The sequence below is a fragment of the Malaya genurostris genome, chromosome 3 (assembly GCF_030247185.1).
Source record: "Malaya genurostris strain Urasoe2022 chromosome 3, Malgen_1.1, whole genome shotgun sequence".
In the NCBI taxonomy this organism is placed as follows: Eukaryota; Metazoa; Arthropoda; class Insecta; order Diptera; family Culicidae; genus Malaya; species Malaya genurostris.
This window is the reverse complement of record NC_080572.1, coordinates 230,378,704-230,398,609: the sequence shown is the minus strand read 5'-3', so window position 1 is coordinate 230,398,609 and position 19,906 is coordinate 230,378,704. Positions and strand designations below refer to the sequence as shown.

The 19,906-nt window shown below is 39.6% G+C and overlaps 1 protein-coding gene across 3 annotated transcripts in view; it reads right to left on the bottom strand.

Moving 5' to 3' along the window:
• Positions 1–2,020: 2,020 nt before the first annotated feature.
• LOC131435640 (homeodomain-interacting protein kinase 2) overlaps positions 2,021–19,906 on the bottom strand; it is a 232,080-nt gene continuing 214,194 nt past the window's right edge. For all 3 annotated transcript variants that reach the window (XM_058603742.1, XM_058603740.1, XM_058603743.1), the window contains 7 exons: positions 18,831–18,931; positions 18,540–18,749; positions 18,020–18,466; positions 17,354–17,944; positions 6,980–8,289; positions 6,316–6,908; positions 2,021–6,253 (listed from right to left, as the gene is read on the bottom strand). In XM_058603742.1, coding sequence (XP_058459725.1) covers positions 6,137–6,253; positions 6,316–6,908; positions 6,980–8,289; positions 17,354–17,944; positions 18,020–18,466; positions 18,540–18,749; positions 18,831–18,931 — 3,369 coding nt within the window. In that variant the 3' untranslated portion in view covers positions 2,021–6,136. The remainder of the gene's footprint in view (positions 6,254–6,315; positions 6,909–6,979; positions 8,290–17,353; positions 17,945–18,019; positions 18,467–18,539; positions 18,750–18,830; positions 18,932–19,906) is intronic.

Sequence of the window (19,906 nt, the reverse complement as noted above, 5' to 3'; positions counted from 1 at the left end):
AGCTTCGAATGTATTTTGAAGATGACGTATGTAAATCTCGGTATGCTGGCGAATGGATTCAGGTTTCCGATAATTATGATCATTCGTCGGATCGTCATTCCAACGACACGTCATGTTCAATATAAAGCTTGAATAGTTGTCAACATATCGGATGACATTTTTTTTTTTAGTTGTTTTCTACATTACGGATTCAATGTCATCACTGTTCTTACGTCAACTATTAACCTTTCTTTGGAAAACAACGTCGAGGACTGGTCTTGTTTGACATTTTCGCACAAAAGTGCCATTTTTTTGATAGTGCCTCATTCTTACTCTTTTGCTTGAGCAATCCAAGATCCCTGACTTTTTTGTCAAAAAAAATATTACAGTGACTCAGGTTTGGGTAATACGAGAAAGATGGCATGCTTGGATTTGCTACACCAATGGTACAATCCAAGTGTGAAGATGTTGGAGTAGTTGCGGGCATCAACTGATGAACAGATTTTTAGCGGGAAAATGTTGGAAACCAGGGTTGGCGGCATGCAGAACGTTCGATTTTTGTACACGTTTTCTACGTAGAATACATACGGTATAATACCTAATCTGAGACAAGTAATATACGCGAATTTGTAGAAAACTCTGAAATAATGATTTCGGGTAAATACATTAAGAATCAAAACGAAATCTAATCGATTTTATTATTTCAAAAACACAAAACGTTTGGATTTATTTATGAATAAAATTGATGTTTGTCATGTACCGGTGGTTTGTTTGTATGTCTGATTAAGTTTTGCAAGAACACGACATAACCTCACAAAATTTACTAAATGAACATCATTTGATAGCTGAAGGTGATTTGTTCATTCATGTTCACTCTAATTTGAATACGAGATATTAGAAATGTAACACAAACCACCAGTATTAGGTTTTTTACCGTCACTGCTAACTTCAATCCGATGAACGCATTTTGACAGTTCGGCAGTATTGTTTGTAAAAAGAGTTTTTTTTTGTTTGTCTGTTGACACACGGTTGAAACCGATCACGGTTCATCTGGCCTGAATAGAGTTTGAAAACATTTGTTGCCGATTAGATTTGATTTGTTTTGAAGATTAATTAAATAAAAGGGCTAGCTGCGAAGTGTAAAGATGATTGTTTGCGATAAGTTAAATGAATATTTTTCAGCTTACTTGTAAACAGTACCGCTGGACTGTCAAGGAAGAATGCTTGTTCATTTGTGACGTCACGATAAAAAATTTGATTAGAACATGACATAACCTCTCCAAATGAGCTGGATGAACACCGTTTTACAGCTATCAGTGTTCAGTGTTTGTTTACATGTTCATCCCATATCATTCCATGCTGTTCCATGTTATTTTGGTATCATTCCATTGTGTTCCTTGTCATTCCAGTGAAAACAAACCACCGATAGCTGTCAAAGATGAAATTGATTCATCGACAGTTCATTTGTGTCGTCACCGGGCAAAACCTAATTGACCATGTAACTAAACAACTGATGACTGTCAAGAATGAACTTTATTCATCACGTGTTCATTCGTGACGTCATCTTTTAATTGGGTTTGACACGAACATGACATAACCTCACAAAAATAAACAAAAATGAATCAATTTTGACAGCTTTCAGTGGTTTGTTTGTGTGTTCATTGCGATCATTCTAGTTTAAATACGTGCTAATGAACTAATTTAAACAGTTATCAGTGGTTTGTTTATGTGTTCATTCTAATTTGAATGTGTTAATTAGGTTTTACACGATGACGACACAAATGAACTACCGATGAGTCAAGTTCATCTTTGACAGCTGCCGTGTGTTTGTTTTGTTTTGCAACTGCAAATTAAATATTGAAAAATGACGAAAAAGTGTTCCACACTGAAAAGAACTAATAAGATTGCCCTGTATGCGTTACCAGCATCAAGGTTTTACACGAACATGACATACCCTCAAAAAATGAACAGAATGAACTTTTTTTGACAGCCACCGGTGGTTTGTTCACAGTTTAAAAGTTCATCAAAAGTTCATCGTCTGAATTTAAAAATTGCAACTCGCCTCACACTATCTTTTTATACAAATATCACTCCCTGATACTGGAAATGCATGCAGGGCAATCGTTTTAGTTCTTTTCACTGGGAAACACGTTTTTAACAGGCACTTTTTCGTCATTTTCCAATTCTTAGTTTGCAGTCGCAAAACGAAACAAACACACGGTAACTGTCAAAAATAAATTTGGTTCAACGACAGTTCATTTGTGTCGTCATCGTGCAAAACCTATCTAGATTTTACACAATGACGACACAATTGAACTGCTGATGAATCAAGTTCATCTTTGACAGCTGCCGGTGGTTTGTTTCTTTTTCTTTGGCGACTGAATTATGAATTAATTCAAAAATGACGAAAAAGTACCTGTTAAAAACGTGTTCCATAGTACAAAGAACTAAAAAGATTGCCCTGTATACGTTTCCAGCATTAAGGAGCGACTTGCAATTTTTAAACTCAAATGATGAACCTTTGATCAACTTTTAAACTGTAAACAAATACACGGCGGCACCACAATAATTAGGAGAGTAAATAATAATCCAAATTTACCCTTTAACCGCGTTATTAACACATTTACGGGCCTCACTGAATCGGAAATGTTTCAAAGAAAAATACTTCTTTCGATTTTTTTTTCTGTTTGACAAGCAATTTGTGGATGTGGCAAAATAAATAAGCTTTTTGTCCCTAATGCTACAATCAACGGATAAATTTATAAAGAGTTTTCCGATATCCGTATGCATATGGGACAGACAGGAGTTGACTTTTTTTCACGTTTTACTATTGTTATTGCAATTTCTAAAAGTTTATAAAGGATAGCTAACTCAAAAATGGCGAAAATCGAATTGAGACTGATATGCGAGCAGGGACTATTGCGTTTATTTTTTGGTAGAAAATTCCAAATTGAAAAGCAAATATTTTAAATTTTACTCCAGTATTCAACTAAAAAAAGAATAAAAAAAGGCGGGAGGGTAATGTCAGGGAATACATGCTTCATTTCCAAATATTCGAACATCGATAATCGCATGTACTAGTTGATTGGATGTGAGAATTTTGCAAACTTTCTATGCATTACGTACACAATTGTAACGGTACAATTATAAGGCGGAGCACATAAAAGCAAAATAATGAGTGGTTGTGTAGGGCACAAAGCCACTCAAATCAAAATTACAATGTTCAAATTCATTCATAAATTGAAAAATCCACAACAAATCGATTTTTGCCATCTTTTAAATTTAAATTGGGAATTAATATGACATAAATTTTAATAACTTACTTGTCAAACCCTTGTCTAAGTATGTCGTAAGCTCACTGCACTCAACAAATGAAAATATTCGGTTTTTCTATGTGTCGGTTTTTCTCGATACGCTTTGTGCGACGAATCGTTCAATTCATGTGGTGGAAATTTTGCGCGCCTTATTTTGGCACTAAATTTCTCCCTAAAGCTCGTTCATACCAAACATTTTTGAAAACTTTAATTCTGAGTTTTTTGTGATTATCTCATATCATTGGAAATTTTGACATAAATTGCAGATCATATTTCCGATGTTATAAAACAAAATTATGTTGCTCCGTTAAACTCAATTCTACCCATTCTTGTTCAGGGTAAATTTTGAAAAGGCGCCCAATAGTAAAGTAAGTCGTATTCACGACAAAAAGCTGACGAATGAAAGAGAGAAAAGAGAATTGGCGAAAAAGGTACCGTAAAAGTGGAAATCGAGCCCGAAACTTTTCCTAATCCGGGGAATTTGTTTTGCCAATTAAACCACATTGGATGTTAAAAACAAGAAGAAACAATTTAATTTAACAGAAGAAACCAATCATGTTCAGCTGAACTCGGGCGCCACTCAGGTCGGTTCATAGTCATGTTTCTATGGCATCCTTACGTATTTGCTAATTACGATACCATCGAATGTCTTTAGTAACAATAAAAATACGAAATTTACAAGTAAGGTTAAAATCAGGGCTAAGTAACGGTTTTGAAACAAAAGATAAGATTTTAGTTTTGGATAAAATCTGATATGTCAAAGTATGGAAAATATTTTATCAACAAATACTAGCCGAAAATGAGCAAATCTCAATCTCAATTTACCCGTGTTTTGACTAATCATTGTACAAACAGAAATACTATTTCTATGAAACATATGCAGCATATTAGTTCCACTTGTAAGGCTGTCCTCCGAATTAAAAAAAAACTCAATTATCTCACGGAAAAAATTTGACAAAAAATATACCATATACTTGAAACAAAAAACACTGCAAATAGGCCACTATTCAAAACCAATTGAAATTAAACAAAAAACTCATGTAGCGAATTCATTTTTGCCTAAGGTTTCGCAGCAATGTTAAACCCAACCTTCCAACTTTCTGAGCCGAAATCGCAGTCAAAAAATTGAAACGAACGAAACCATGTGCCGAAACGTTTTGTCCTCACTGCATCCTAACTTAATTCATGGTCCATAAAATTAGAAGCATTCACAACCTAATCACGGAGTGATTTCACCTAACCCCAGACCCCCCTCACAACTCCAAAAACCAGTCTATTTGTCTGTTTGTTTTCCTTTTGCAATTATCTAATTCATGCGACATCATAACGCCGTCTTTCATATTTTCAAAACAATGATTTCCTTTATTATATGCGTCCGACTTTTTCCGACTTTCTTGTTTTGTATGCTTTTTTCTTGCTACAGATATATATAAATATAAAATATGCACAAAAATATATTATTGTTTCAGTATTTTCCTTCTGCTCGTTCCCACGAATTCCCCAAAAACTACGAACTATATTTACAAAGAGTTGACTTCTAAACGTGTGTTTGAGTGTTTGTTGGTGTGGGTATGTTTACGTGTGTGTGTGTGTTTACGTGGGCTGACCTAACCCCTACTGATTTGCTTTAGTCGCACAATAAAGCCATAGGATTATGTTTAAAACAAAACAAAAGTATAAATCATAATTCAACCCGAATTTGCAAACAGTTTAGCCTAAAATCAGCTGTTGGAGGCATTCCTGGAACGAATTGACCGAACGAGTCTCTCCGGGTTAACGGATAGCCGAGCTAATTTTTCCCTCATTTCGGTGAACAGTTCAGAAATGCAGGAATAATATGAGATCTATGTAGGTTCGATTTCAAACTCATGCTAATTTTCCCTTTCCTGATTGATTAATACACACTCGTTTTGCTCTGTTTCCATTCTCGTTTGCTCGATTTGCCCACACATTCGCGGATTAGCTTGCATTAACAGAGCCACAAAATTCAAACAATTTCGAACTATATCTAAGTATTAGATAAAAAAAATCACATTCAGCACGTTTCAGTTCCCGTTCGCCCTTCAACCTGGTTTCGTTCCAAGTCTACGCCGCCGAATCAGTGGCTAAGAGTGAAGCCAAGGATGAAAGGGCGGGGTTGCAACCGGCTCCTAAATACTAGACACTACACATTTCCTTTTTCTATCACTATTTAGTAGTTGCTCACACACATATGTATTTATAATGTTTAAAGGTTTAGAACTGTGAATCGTTTGTGTACGTGTGTGTGTGTGTGTTTATATCTCGAACTATACAAGAGGAGGGAAAGGTGATTTTAAAATGACAATCTTTGTCCCTATATCCTAGAGTTTTGTTTAGCATAGCAAAAGTGAATTGATTAAACAAACGAAAAAAAAATCTCCTAAATTAATAGTTTTTGTGTGTTTGTGATCCATCGCCAACCAATTTCTCTCACGAGTGCAGTCTGCGTTTTCTGCTGCGAGAGAACAACAAACAGGCGCAAATTTCAACAACAAAATATACTTGTTTACAGTATTATAACCTGATGGACCTCCGAAGAAAGACGCTTAAAAATATATCATTCCGCTGAAAAATTGCTCTCAAAAAAAAAAAAAAAATACTAATGAAAGCCTACTCTCCTAACGAGGCGGTATTCAAGCAGCGACGATCAGCCGCCAATCGCAGCCTATTACGTAGCCAATATTTTCTCCAGTGTTACCAACTTCATTCTGATTTTTAAAAAAAAAACAAAACAGTACTGCCGCTACAAAAATGTACCTCCAACTCGTTGCGGTATTGTGAGTTGTTTGTAGAGAGGTAACGTTGCGAAGTTTGTTTTTTTTTTACTCGCCGAACCACGCATAGTGTTTGTTAGCAATCTGGGCTGGGCTCAGCGGCGCAAACTGGCTGTACTGTGTCGGGAACTGTATGTGTGCCGGAAGAGGATGCGTAGGAAGAACCTGTTGGAAAGAAAACAGCAGTTCAAGGGACACGTAAATCCGACGATTCCGGTTCTACTAACCTGTCTGCTGGATGCGTTGTGAGCTGGTGGAGGCACAACGCGGTTGTACGTTTGGTACGGTGCCTGCGACACAAACACTGCCGACCGTCGATAGATGTCACCCTGGGCGTAGATATCCTGCTGCTGAAGAATCGCTCCCGGCGAACTTCCCAACGGAGTGTTGGAGCTCTGCTGATGTTGCCGGTACACGGGAGCACCCCAAGACGAGCCGCTTCCGGTGGGAGTGTTCTTCGCGTGCGCATGGGGAGGGGCTGCCACAATAGTCGATCCTCCCATGCTGCTGCCACCCATCATGTTTCCACCGTTTCCACCACCCTGATTGATAGACGACGACGAGGATGACGATGGTAGATAGTTGGACGATTCGCGCTTGTGGCCACTGCCGCTACTGTTACCACCGTAGTGGGACGAGGAACCCGGTGGAGCCCACGAAGAACGCTTGTCCATCTGAGGGTATTCGTACGCTACAAACTCGGTAGGTTCTTGTTTTGGTACGTGCAACTGATTGGTGGACGAAAGGAGACATTCATTCTGAGCCATCGCCAGTAGTCTCTTCTTCTGCGATTGTCCCACGTGCTGTTCGTACTTTATGGCTAGAATAGAAACCCGGTATATGTTAGAATTGTAACGTCAAATGTCCAACGAACGAAAAGGATACACTTACTTTGATGTTTAGGCGTATTACGACGATCATTCTCCCCGTCGCTGTCGCCTACGGTGACGCATGCTGTCGAAGTGGAAGCAACCGCCGTGCTCTTCCTCTGTCGACTGGACAAAGTTCCTGTATTGCTGCTGCTGCTGCCACCCCCACATATACTGGCCTGACTACCACTGCTGATCACGCTGGTGTGATGTTGCGGTGGTGGTTGTTGCTGCTGCTGCTGCTGTTGTGGATGTAAGTGAGGCTGCGGAGCATGATGCATGTGGTACTGCGAATGATGGTGCGAGCTGGGTGGTGGTGGTTGCTGACTTGATGCAACCAGCGACGACGAAGAAGATGAGTGATGAATATTCGACGAAGAGGAAGATGGTTTGATACCGCAGCTGATCGTGCTGCTGCTACTTCCTCCCACATTGCCACTCATGCCCATGTTCGCTCGACATTGATTCGAGGAGGAAGAGCTGCCACTGTTTGACGAGGGATGCCCTCGGAGATGTAGGCCACTGCTAGAACCCGGTCCACCTCCGCACATACTGGTCGATTGATGTTGCTGTGACTTTGAGCTGCTAGAAGACTGAAGCTGCTGTTGATGCTGTTGCTTCACCTCCGGTGTTTCATCTTCGCTGTCCGAAATAGTGATAACAGCCGTCGGCGATGGAGTATCGTGAATCGTAATCGTCTGCTGTTTGCTACTGCTGCTTGCCAATCCACCACTATGACTGTGACTGTGGTGTATGTGACTGTTGTTGCTTCCACCGTGATGATGACCATTTCCGGATCCATGATAAATACTTCCACTGCCCATCATCATATTGCTGCCATTGCCGCCGCCACCGCCGTAAGACGAGGACGACGAATGGTGCATTTGTACATTGCTCGATCCACCGCCCAGTCCACCGCTGCTGCTCATCTGATTCGGTTCCATCGATTGGTAGTGATGGTGATGATGATGACTACTTCCGCTACCGCTGACCTGCTGCATTGGAGGCGGTGGCGCTGGTTGTTGCTGCTGTTGCGACTGCTGGTGCGATTGATGGTGATGATGGGATGGTTGCTGGCTTTGTTGTTGTTGCTGCTGCTGTTGTTGTTGTTGCTGTTGCTGCTGCTGCTGTTGGACCTGCTGCTGTAGCTGGTTGCTGTTGCTACCACCATGATAGAAGGATGACGACGATGACGAACCGCCCACATCGTGATACTGCTGGCACATGTGAGTCCGATTGTTGTACCTTTGCTGGTGCGGTGGTGTGTTCTCCTTCACGCGTTTCTTCACCGGCGACAGCTGATTGTTCTCCTTCTTGTCGTGACGCGAGACACTGTAAAAACGAAATAATAGAAAAAGAGAGCATTGATTAAATGATGCAACAAAATTAATCCAATAGCTTGAACAGAGTATAAAATTCTATTTCTTTGTTACATTCCAAACAATAAAACTTCACAGTTTATCGATTGTATGGAAGAAATTCTTGCTTATTGCGTCGGAAAACGAAATTAGGAACATTAAAGACTGTACTCGAAAAAAATGCAACACTGTCTTTTGTGTATAACTTTTTATTAGATGGGTAAAACTTGATAACATAGTGGGAAAACTAGTTTAGAGTGTAATATTTACATGTGCCCAATTTCGTTGCAATCTTTAGTAATCGAGGTTGTGGAAAATCCAGACCACTTCCACAGGTAGATCGTGAAACAATTTGGAATCGACGATTCGACCGTGACCCGTGTGGTAAAATCGTTCAAGAAGACTCAGGAAGCTCCGCTTTTGGGCAATGATATGGAAGATACAATGGCTTTCATTTCTGGTTCTGTAATGGCATGAGAGTCAGGTAAACACCCAATCCTTTTCTCTTCGCTCAATTTTCTCGGAGATGGCAGAACCGATTGTAATAAGCTTAAGCTCATTTGTAAGATACTTTTTTTTTACTGTGAATCGAGTTCAAATATCAATTCACTGTCACTTCCGAAGATATAACGGTACAAGTGACATAACCGAAAAACGCATTTTTTTCTCTTCGTTCAATTTTCTCAGAGATTTTAACTTAGGCCTGTTTGAAAGTTACTTTTGGGAATCAAGTTTGAAAATCATTTTGCTTTTAATTCTAGTTCCAGAGATATAGATAGAAATGGCGTAAGCTACTAAACGCAATTGTTGAATACTTTCTACAATCCTAGCCTCGTTTAAAAACTACTATTAAATAGGTGATCAACTTCGCATCTAAAATGGCAGATACTTCCGAAGATATAATCGTATATGTGACGTAACCGACAAATCGATCGAATATGTCCGGCCAATTATAATTTCCAAATGGTAGTTTTTTTTAACTCAGTTGATTACTGATTTGACGTGTGCCTTCGCTTAACTGCCAGCGTGGAAAATTCAATTAGATCATTAGTTTTTTTTATATCTACTTTTTTAATCCCGGCTTTAACATAATTATAATCGTTCATCGGGGAGATCGATAGTCGTTTCGATTACCATTTCAGTCCCTTCGAAAACAAAAATGACAGTTTAGAAAAATCAACAATCGATTAGTTGTACCAAATTGGAACCAATCGAGTTCAGCAAAATAATTAGTCAAAGTATCGCCCATCGTTAGTTCCTACTTTTGCCATATCTCAGGCAATTTGCGAACTCCATATCGAAAAAATGTCTTGTCTTTTGAGGTAATCCAAGTTCGAAGCCAACCGTTGACCTGCCAGATCGTACTGCATCCGTTGGAGCAACCAGCAATCAAAAAGAGCAATGTCAGGAATATAAGGCGGGTGCGACAAATTGTCCAACTTGAGCGTTTCCAAATATTTTTTCACGACTTTTGAGACATGAGACCGAGCGTTGTCATGCAGGAGAATAACCTTATCATGTATTTACTTGTATTCTGGCCGTTCTTCTCGTAATGTACGGCTCAAACGTATCAACACCCTTTCGGTCTCACCAGATGCACAACATGACCTTCGAACCATGAATGTTCGGTTTAAGTTTTGATATTGAGGTCGACGACAACAATTGACCGGGTATGGCATAGTATTTTTCTTCTAGGGATTATCATAGAATATCCATTTTTCATCCCGAGTAACAATTCGATGAAAATGGAATCAGCTGCTCGGAAGTGAACAATCGCCATTCAATATCTCTCGGTTTCAATTCATAAGGCACCCAACTGCATTGCTTTCGAATCATTCACAAAGATTTTAATCGTGCAGAAACTGCTTGTTGAGTCACTTCCAATGATTCTGCAAGTTCCTCTTGCGTTTGACTCGGATCTTCATTGAGTAATGCCTCCAATTGTTCAATTTTTTTTGGTTGTCCAGTGCGATGACTGTTTTCAATTCTGAAAATTTCCATTCTTGAAACGTCGAAACCATTCCCTACATGATTTATCAGTTACAGCATTATCACCATACACATCCACAAGCTTTTGATGCGTTACAGCTGCACTTTTCTTCTTATTAAAACAGGAAACTAAATCTTCCCTTAAATGCTGCTTGGTAAACAGAAAAGTGCTCATGATTACCACAGCGAAAAACAATTTTTTTAGAAAATCTCGCAGCAATATGAACTGAATATTAATGACAGGTGTCTAACCTCTTGAAACTATCGACATCAGCTGTTACTGTTCAATATTCATAACAGCCAGAGCCATCTTTTGAAAACGGACCGAACTAATTTGTACTCCCAATAGTTGAATTAGGATCACCGATGGTTCCGTGCATTACCCAAGTAGCAATCCGCAACTAGTTCTGATGCGACTAAGTCCAAACTATGTTGCAACAAGAGTACGAATATGTTTTTTATGTTATACTGGTTGAAACAAGGTGACATCAATGTTTCTTCATAACACAACTAGTTACGAAATAGTTATTTATGCTCCAAATCACCACATCTTTTTGTCGTATTGAATTAATAACTAGTTCTGATACCGTTTAGCCCAACTATGTTGAAACAAGAGCACAAACATGTTTTTTCATGTAATGCTGGTTAAAACAAGGTGACGGCAGTGTTTCTTTATAACATAAACATTGAACTAGGTATCATTTGTAAGTTATCGTTACTTGATTCTAACATATCTTTAATCACAGCTTTGGTTTTAGCTACTAGTTGAAAAAAGGTTAAACCATTATAAATACGTAAGCGTATATGTAAATCGTTACGGTTAATTGATGTAGGAATAACTTAGATATTATAAGATTATAACACACAATTTCTGCATTGATTCAGATAGCTATTGGTAGGTTTTCCCAATGTAATGATAACGAAAATGCAACCTAAAAAACCTAAAAAAAAACAATATAGGGATTAAACATCGATTGTGACGTTATAATTATCATGATATATATATATATATATATATATATATATATATATATATATATATATATATATATATATATATATATATATATATATATATATATATATATATATATATATATATATATGAATTTAAAATAATGAGAAATCACTCTACTTGGATTAATTTTGAGCATTCTGAACATAAGGTTTTTTCGTTGTTTATTGTTCATATCTTCATAAACAGATTTTGATTGAAGGCGCATAAAAAACAGTGAATTATAATTTAATTCCGCTCGACAGTTTTAAAATCGTTGTGAAATTTGTACTTTGCATAAAAATTGGTAATTTCAAGTACTATACTGTCTTTTTATTGTTGATAGGAAAACATTACGGATTCATTCAATGTTTATAATGTCGATGGCAACAAAGTTTCAACAAGTTTACTTGAAAATAAGTTATTTTCAAGTAATGGAAAATAAGTTATTTCAGTATAGCATTACAACGTAACGACAACTTATTTTTAACCGATATTGAAACTAGTAGAAACTGCGCTTTTCGAGTCATGCAAGTGGTTAGATGTTAGTAACAATAACTCAAACTTCTGGTTGCAAACTAGTCACAAATAAGCTAGCATAACAAAAATTGTTACTTGGGTAGTGTACAGTTAAACGATGCCAACACTTGCTCGTAAAATATGCCGTGCACGCCGATTGGCCATTGAATTATCGTTTTTTCACGTTTCGCCTTCGGTTCTTCAGTGCTTCAGCAGTTCAAATCGAACGACCATGTCCGCCTAACAGTTCAATTTAAACCGCTAAGCAAACTAGGCAAACTTTACACTATTTATATAACACTTTTAATGATATTGCACCGAGGTTCAATATTCTTTCTGATGTCCCGGGCGTAAACAAGTGGTGACAGACTAGTCAAAAATGAACTGCAAGAGCGGTACCACGAAGAAAACGAAATTAAATAAGTGCTTTTCGTACAAACCGAGAACGTTCTGGATGTTCATTAAATTCTATTTTCGATTTGCATTCGATTACTGGCAGCGTAAGGGTTGGAGCCTGGTGAGGACCAGAGCCGTGAATTTTCATATCATTTCAATGAATGGATTCCTGCAACACTTTCGCGGCGTTTGTTAGCTTTTTTTGTGAAAGTAAATCAATGCAAATGTATTTGAATCAAACCTACATCTAGTGGTGTAATGTTGCCTTTCTCATATCAATTATACTGTCATATATAATGCTGTAGTATTCTTCAAAACAATTTCTTCGATTCTTGAAAGAATAACCGGAATCAGATTGTCTGGTCGTCTACTAATAATGACTATCGAATGGAGTAGTTTTGAGGCCGATTTAGAAAACTGTTTGCCACTTTAAGCAATGGTATAAAATTTGTAACACACTCTACCCTATAGTTCAGTGAAATTCAGAAGTTTTGTAAGACTCTTGGACCATTTCATTGAATCTAATTTTGTAAGTATCGGTCACGTCATCTTTGAAAAAGGATAGTAATACCATATTTTCATTTTTTGCGCATTTTACTCAATAACTCCGGAGCCAGGCGTCAAATCTAAACAAAATTCAGGAATGTTCTTATTGATTCGAATCTAAGTTCATGAAAATCGGCCAAACCATCACTGAGAAAACAGTCTGAATTTCATTTCGGAATATTTTTCATACTATTTTCGGTGCTTCGGGAATCGGAAATCGGGAAACAGCATAGTTGGATTTAGTTTGATAGGCCGTCTACTAACAATGACTAACGGTTGGAACAGTCGAGCCCAGTTTAGAATTTTTTCCACGTTTTTGGCTTCGCCGCTTAAAGTGACAATATAATATTGTTAACATTCTTCACCCTGTAATTCCGGAACCGAAAGCTACTCTAAAGATTTGTAAAGGACCATAAGGCCTTTGGTTTGAACCTAAGTTTGTGAAAATCGATCAAGCTATATCTGAGAAACGTGAGTGAGTAATCAGCTTCGGTGTTGGTTTTCGTTTTCTTTATAGCATGTACGAAATTGAACACAATTGAAACTGTGTGCATTGTTTGTTGTTTTCTTCTTCCATGCCAGCACGTACCGGTGCCTACTGGTTTTGTATCGTCATTTTATATGGTGGTTTGAAAGCTTTGAAACTCATCGTCCTGTAATTGCGGAACCGGAAGTACGTTCCGGATGAAATTTCACAGTAGCTGTTTAGAGAATATAAGTTTCAATTTCAAAATCGGTTTAAACATCGCTGAGAAATCGAAGTATGTTCTACTTTTGGAGTTTTTCTTCACTACCTACGGTGCTTCCGGAACAGGAACTGGATAACTATTAGTGCTGCATCCAGTTTATATGCCCACAAACTGTAAAATAGAAGAATTTATCAGTCAGCTTTACGGAGTTTGTACTTGTTTTTGCCATCGTATGTGCAAAAATGAAGAAGAAATTAAATAGAAAATTTTCCATTTATTGCACTCTAGTTCCAAAACCGGAAGTCGAATCCGGATATTTATTCAAGAAAATTTGAATTAATTTTAAGATCTTTCATTTGAATCTCAGTTTGTGAAAATAGCCTAAGAAACTTCCGAGAAAATTGAGTGCACATTTTATACTTGATTTTTACATATTACCCTATAACTCCGGAACCGGAAATCGGATCCAAATGAAATCCAATAGCAGGCTATGGGACCATAGGACCTCTCATCTGAATCTAATTGTGCAAATCGGTTCAGCCATCGCCGAGAAAAGTGAGTGCATATTTTTGTTACATACATACACACAAACATGTGCTTCATTTGTCGAGCTGAAACGAATAGTATAAGACATGCGACCCGCTGGACCTCAGTTCAAAAGTCGATTTTCATAACCTGTCTATATGAGAAAGGCTAGAACGTGAAAGACTACACACGTACAAAGTTCAAAAGTCACCGAATCGGAATGAACGGCAGAAAACGGGGGTTAAATAACGTTCACGGAAGCTCTACACATAGATGTTGACAAAATCGCATTGTCTCATCATGGATTATGAGACGTACGTGATAGCAGACTTACGGCAATTTCCGGGTATCCTGTTTTTCATTTACCATTAAAACTTTGATGTTAGAAAGCGGAAGATTTCAAAGTTTACCAATAAAATACATGATTTGGCAATTAATTTGTTTCTGATCGGATGTTGTCTCGTGCCATTACTCGGAGTAGTTCAAGGCTAATGATGCCAACTTCGTGTCGAAGTACTTCAATCCTCCGAATGCATCGATTTTCACAAATCATGATTCAAATTAAAGCTCTCAGTGTTTTAAAAGATTCGGTGCAACTTCATCCTGATTCGACTTAAGGTTCCGAAATTACAGGGCGATGGGTGTAAACACTTTCAAACTGTCATACAAAATGATCAAAAATCGGTACATGCTGGTACGGAAGAAGAAAACACCACCGCTTAGCATATAGCGTGTTTTGTTCGATTTTGTATAGCGTGCAGGGTTGCCACATTCAAATCTATATTAACTTGACATAACTTTTTACAAATTGAAATTGTTATGGTAGTTTATACCGAGAGAAAGTTTTTGATTTTACTCAAGGGAGCCATCTCGGACCACTTTCTTCTCGTGTTTTTTGAAGTGAATTGTCATCATTTAAAGTTATGTATGCTGACGATATAAACATTTATCGCATCATTACAAGCCTTGAGGATTGCTGTGCTCTACAAATGGATATTGCCAGAATCCTGGATTGGTGTGACAGAAACGGCATGACAGTAAACGTTAAGAAATGTAATGTGATATCAGGTGTACAACTTTGCTTCCGCCTTTTTTTCCAAAGTTAAAAGCTTCCAACTCTTCGAAGGATTGAAAATGTTGATCTGCCAGGCCGTGTGCCATCGAACGGAATAGGTGGAAGTCAGAAGGGGCGACATCTAGGGAATACGGCGGTTGGGGCAAGACTTCCCATTTCAGCGTTTCCAGGTACTTTTTGACCACTTTTGCGACGTGAGGCCGAGCATTGTCGTGTTGGAGGATGGCTTTGTCATGTCGCTCTTGATATTGTGGCCGCTTTTCTTTTAGCGCGCGACTAAGGCGCATCAGTTGCGTTCGGTAGCGGTCTCATGTGATGGTTTCACCCGGTTTTAAGAGCTCGTAGTAAATCACACCGAGCTGATCCCACCAAAATACAAATCAACACTTTAGCGCCGTGAATATTCGGTTTTGCCTTCGACGAAGTAGCATGCCCGGGCTTTCCCCATGATTTTCTGCGTTTAGGATTATCGTATCGAACCACCGGTTACGATTCGATGTAAAAACCCCTTACAATTTTGTCTTTGAAGCAGTTGCTCACATACAAATAGACGGCGCTCGATGTCCCTCGGTTTCAACAACTGGTGCCGTACACCCAGTTTCCTTCTTTCTGAATTATACCCAGGGCCTTGAGACGTTTTGAAATGGCTTGCTGACTCACTCCCAACGATTCGGCAAGCTCTTCTTGGGTTTTGCACGAATCCTCATCAAGCAATGCTTCTAGTTGTTCATCTTTGAAGGTTTTTTCTCTTCCACCACCATGTTTGTCTTCGACATCGAAATCACCATTTTTAAAACGTTGAAACCACTCCCAACACGTTCTTTTACTCAGAGCAGCATCACCGAAAGTTTCTGAGAGCATTCGATGCGCTTCACCTGCATTTTTTTTTGAATTGTAACAGAAAAGTAAAACTTCCCGCAAATGGCGAGAATTGGGCACATAAACAGACATTTTCGAGCGTGAATAATACGAAAAAAAGTACAACTATCACTGAAAAGGCGATGACAATTCGTTAGGCACTGTACACACTCACTTTAAAGGCATTATCATCTATGTATTTTGATCAGCCTCAGCCGGTACAGCCACCTATCGGAAAACGGCGGAAGCAAAGTTGTACACCTGATAACTTTCTCACAGGCACAGTCTCCAATTATTTTCGAATACTCAATGATGATGGCTTCAGTTAAGCGAGTTTCGTCTATTAAAGACTTGAGTATTATTCTCGATTGCAAGCTTCGTGCAATTGTTTTCATTCGTTACTGTGAAGGCTTATGCAGTAGTTTTGGGACTAATCAAACGAAACACTTAAAACTTCACCGACGTGTATTGCCTCAAGACAGTTCACATCGCACTAGTACGCAGTACTCTGAAGTATGGAGTTACAATTTGGGCTCCGCATCACAGTGTTGTTTTAACTTTCAGTTACCGAATTTCTTCAATGTTTCTAATCTGGTTTATCATTTTTACTAAACTATCTCTTAGCTCAAGAGTTTCTTATCTTTTTTCGTCGTCTTCTAAGAATAGCTTTTTAGGGCATTTTTTCGTATTTTTTGTTGTTTTTTTTTCGTCTTGAAAGACTTAAATTTGAAGAATAAAAATCCAATTGGCTCAACTTGCAAATTCTTCAACAATGATTTGTGCGTAAGACTAATCTAAATTGTCTGCGCATTCAACTTCGTATTCGATCCATTCGAGCCGAGTCAACTGGAGGACATTGAACTTGCTCATAGACAAAACAGCGAGGTCTTTTCGGAGCAAATCGGTCCTCTAACATTTTGATGCATTTCAAAAAAATGTTTGTCAAGGCCTTCAAAATAGACTTCCGTTTTTGCAATGACCTCCGCATTTAACGAAAATTTCTTTCCCTGGAGAAATATTCTCAGGTTTGGAAAAGGATAATAGTTACTGGGGACCAGGTCTGGAGAATACGGAGGTTGGTGGACCAATCCGTACCGCAAATCATTTAATTTCACCGTTGCTTTAATGCATGAATGCGCTGCTGCGTCTTTTTCAGCTGTTATTCAAACACTAGGGGATAGATTGTCATGAAATTTGGTATTGGGCCATTTAGAAGATTGTTCTCAACAAAAATATATACGGCTCGAAACTATCACGTCTTTTCTGTGAGAGGCCCGGGACTTTTTACTCCATGTAGTACTGCCACCATAAAAAATTAACATATTTTTCAATCGCTCTCTCGGTAATCGGCTGTACAGAGGTGAAATAACTCAAATTTTAAAATGACATTAGAGTTCTCGTTTACTCGAAATGTTACAGAAAATTTTAGTTAAAAATGACTACTTACACCAAATGATGCACCGGTGATTCCTTCTTCGGTTCGTGTCTAGTCTGGATGTTCAGGTGCGGTTTCGGATAGATTTCCTCCACGTTGAGAAACGGTGCCGAGTCCACGATCAGCGAGTGCGGTCCGGTCTGTTGCGGCCACGATGGCACAATCGCTACCTGGCGACCACTTTGGGGCCAGGCGACATTCGGTTGAACCGCGTTGGTCAGCAGCATGCGCTGACCGGATGACGGTTCTACCATCGACACGGGAACAGGAACATTGACGTACTGCTGCGGGGGAACCTGCAGCGGAGGCTGCATCGAGGTACCACCGACGACGACGTGCTTCGTCGGACTTGGCATCGTCTGATAGCCCGGCGGGCAGAGGATACTCGACACTAGCTGATGCTGGAACGCGTCCGGCCGAGCGTTGCTGTACTGACTGCCACGTCCCCGATAGATCTGATACAGGTGGTTATCGTACGTGGGACCCCGCTCACGCACAATTCGCTGTACCTGATTGTTGAACGTAATGGTCATGTTCTCGGTAGCGTTCGGGACGAAATTCGTTACCAACGTGGCTGTCGTTGGTTGAACGCTAAGATTGTAACTGGAAAAAAGAGGAAAAAAAATCGAATAATGAAAATGGGTCCCGCTGTGCGTTGGAACTAATTTAAATACATACGTGTGGATCATTGAGTCCGTCCTTCGGCACACCTCCATCATCTGGACGGACGCTTTGACGTTGTTGCAGTGGGCGTAATCCACCAGATGCGCCAGGGTCGTGAACGGATGGTTCAACGCTTCACCCGGAGTTATCCGTCGTTCCTGATCGATCGTAAGCATTCGCTTCAATAAATCGATAAACTCTCGCCGGTCGGTTTTCTCTGCGAGCAGCTGCCCACCTTCGATGTCGGTAGGCACATTTACCTGTCCGATATCGTCCAGGCAGTTGAAAATGTACTTGCGTGCCTCTTTGCTTTTGTTGTTTGTTTCTGCCTCGTGTTCTTCGGGTGTTTTCAGTCGCCAGAATGGATACGTAGAATCGACATCCCGATAGAAGAACTTGGCCGTTTTACTGGCACTATTCAGCATGTGTTCGGTTGGGAGACCCTGTGTCTGCGATATGTACCTAGACGAGAATTAACGAACGCATTAGATCTTACTCCCCAACGACTGCTTTTTATAGGTGGCTCATGTTTTACCTGATTTGATCGTACTCAGAGGATCCCGGGTATAGTGGCCACCCGAGAAATAGTTCCGCCACGACACAACCCAGGGACCACATGTCGATGGCCTCGCAGAATGGCAAACCGAGGATGATCTCCGGGGCGCGATAGTAGCGCGATTGCAGGTACGTATTGCACACCGTTTTGCTAACATGCGACGCCGAACCAAAATCGATTACTTTCACCCTGTAATTATGGAAGCGATGCACAGTGATTAATGAGCAATCAAGATATGTTTATATATAACGCATCCTGTGCGGAACTCACCTGTACGGTTGCCTAACTGGGTCGACCAGCATGATGTTTTCGGGTTTCAGATCAGCGTGAATCAAACCGAGCTGTTTTAGCTTCAACAACGCCGTTAGAACCTGTAATGAATGAGAGAGAACATAGAACCGATGAGAATGAGTTGCGTGAATCATTTATGAGCTTACTGAATGACAATGCAGCAAACCTATTTGGATCAGAGTTTCACGACTTTTGATATTCAAATGAGTTTGGTGTTAGCCGCAACAATGCGTGGGTTTAGTTTCAGTGCGTGTGCACCAGGAAATCGTAATTCTATTCCAGTCCATTGTGTCTGTGGGATTCGTCCGCATGAGCCCCTCATTGTTATTACCATTCCGGATCAAAATAAGTAATTATGAACTATTAACTGGACCGAATTTAAATATTAGCAATCACATACATTACCGGTTCGGCACCGTTTGTTTTGTTTCTATTTTTTGCCCTCGTCATCCCAAGTGTGTACATACTTTACCGTTCGTGCCACAGCCGCATTATCGACGGTGGCACGAATTCGGCAACAAACTGTAGCCCATATAAATGAGCGTGTGTGACATCTAATCAGTTGTAGCTAAATGTTATCGGGTTGAAATCGCTTTATTGTGCATTTACATAGTCGCGCGAACGTTGTTCCGTTTGAATGTCAAATGCGGTGCGCGGTATCGAAAGTGTTGCAAATTAGAACCGAACACGAAAGTTATTTGATAATCTACCAGAAGGAGCCGTTACGGCACATTATCAAAACTACACAAGATCCAATTTTTCAAATTACACGATTCATCATATGTTACCCTTTTTTACAAGCTTACAACTAATCAAACCAGTGTGATAAAATTCGCACAGTCCAGCTGGCGCCACAAGTTTTACTGGCCCAATAATCTCAACCAACGCCGAGTGGTTTTACGAAGGGTTCAGTGAACTGTACTGAGCCAGGCAGTAGAACGAAATAAGTAAACTTTCCTTACCCAGCAGGACCGCCAGTGTGCACAGCGCGATAACTACGCCGGAGTGCTATGCGGTTTTCGCTATTGATGCACATTTTTCCTCCATTTCTCGAT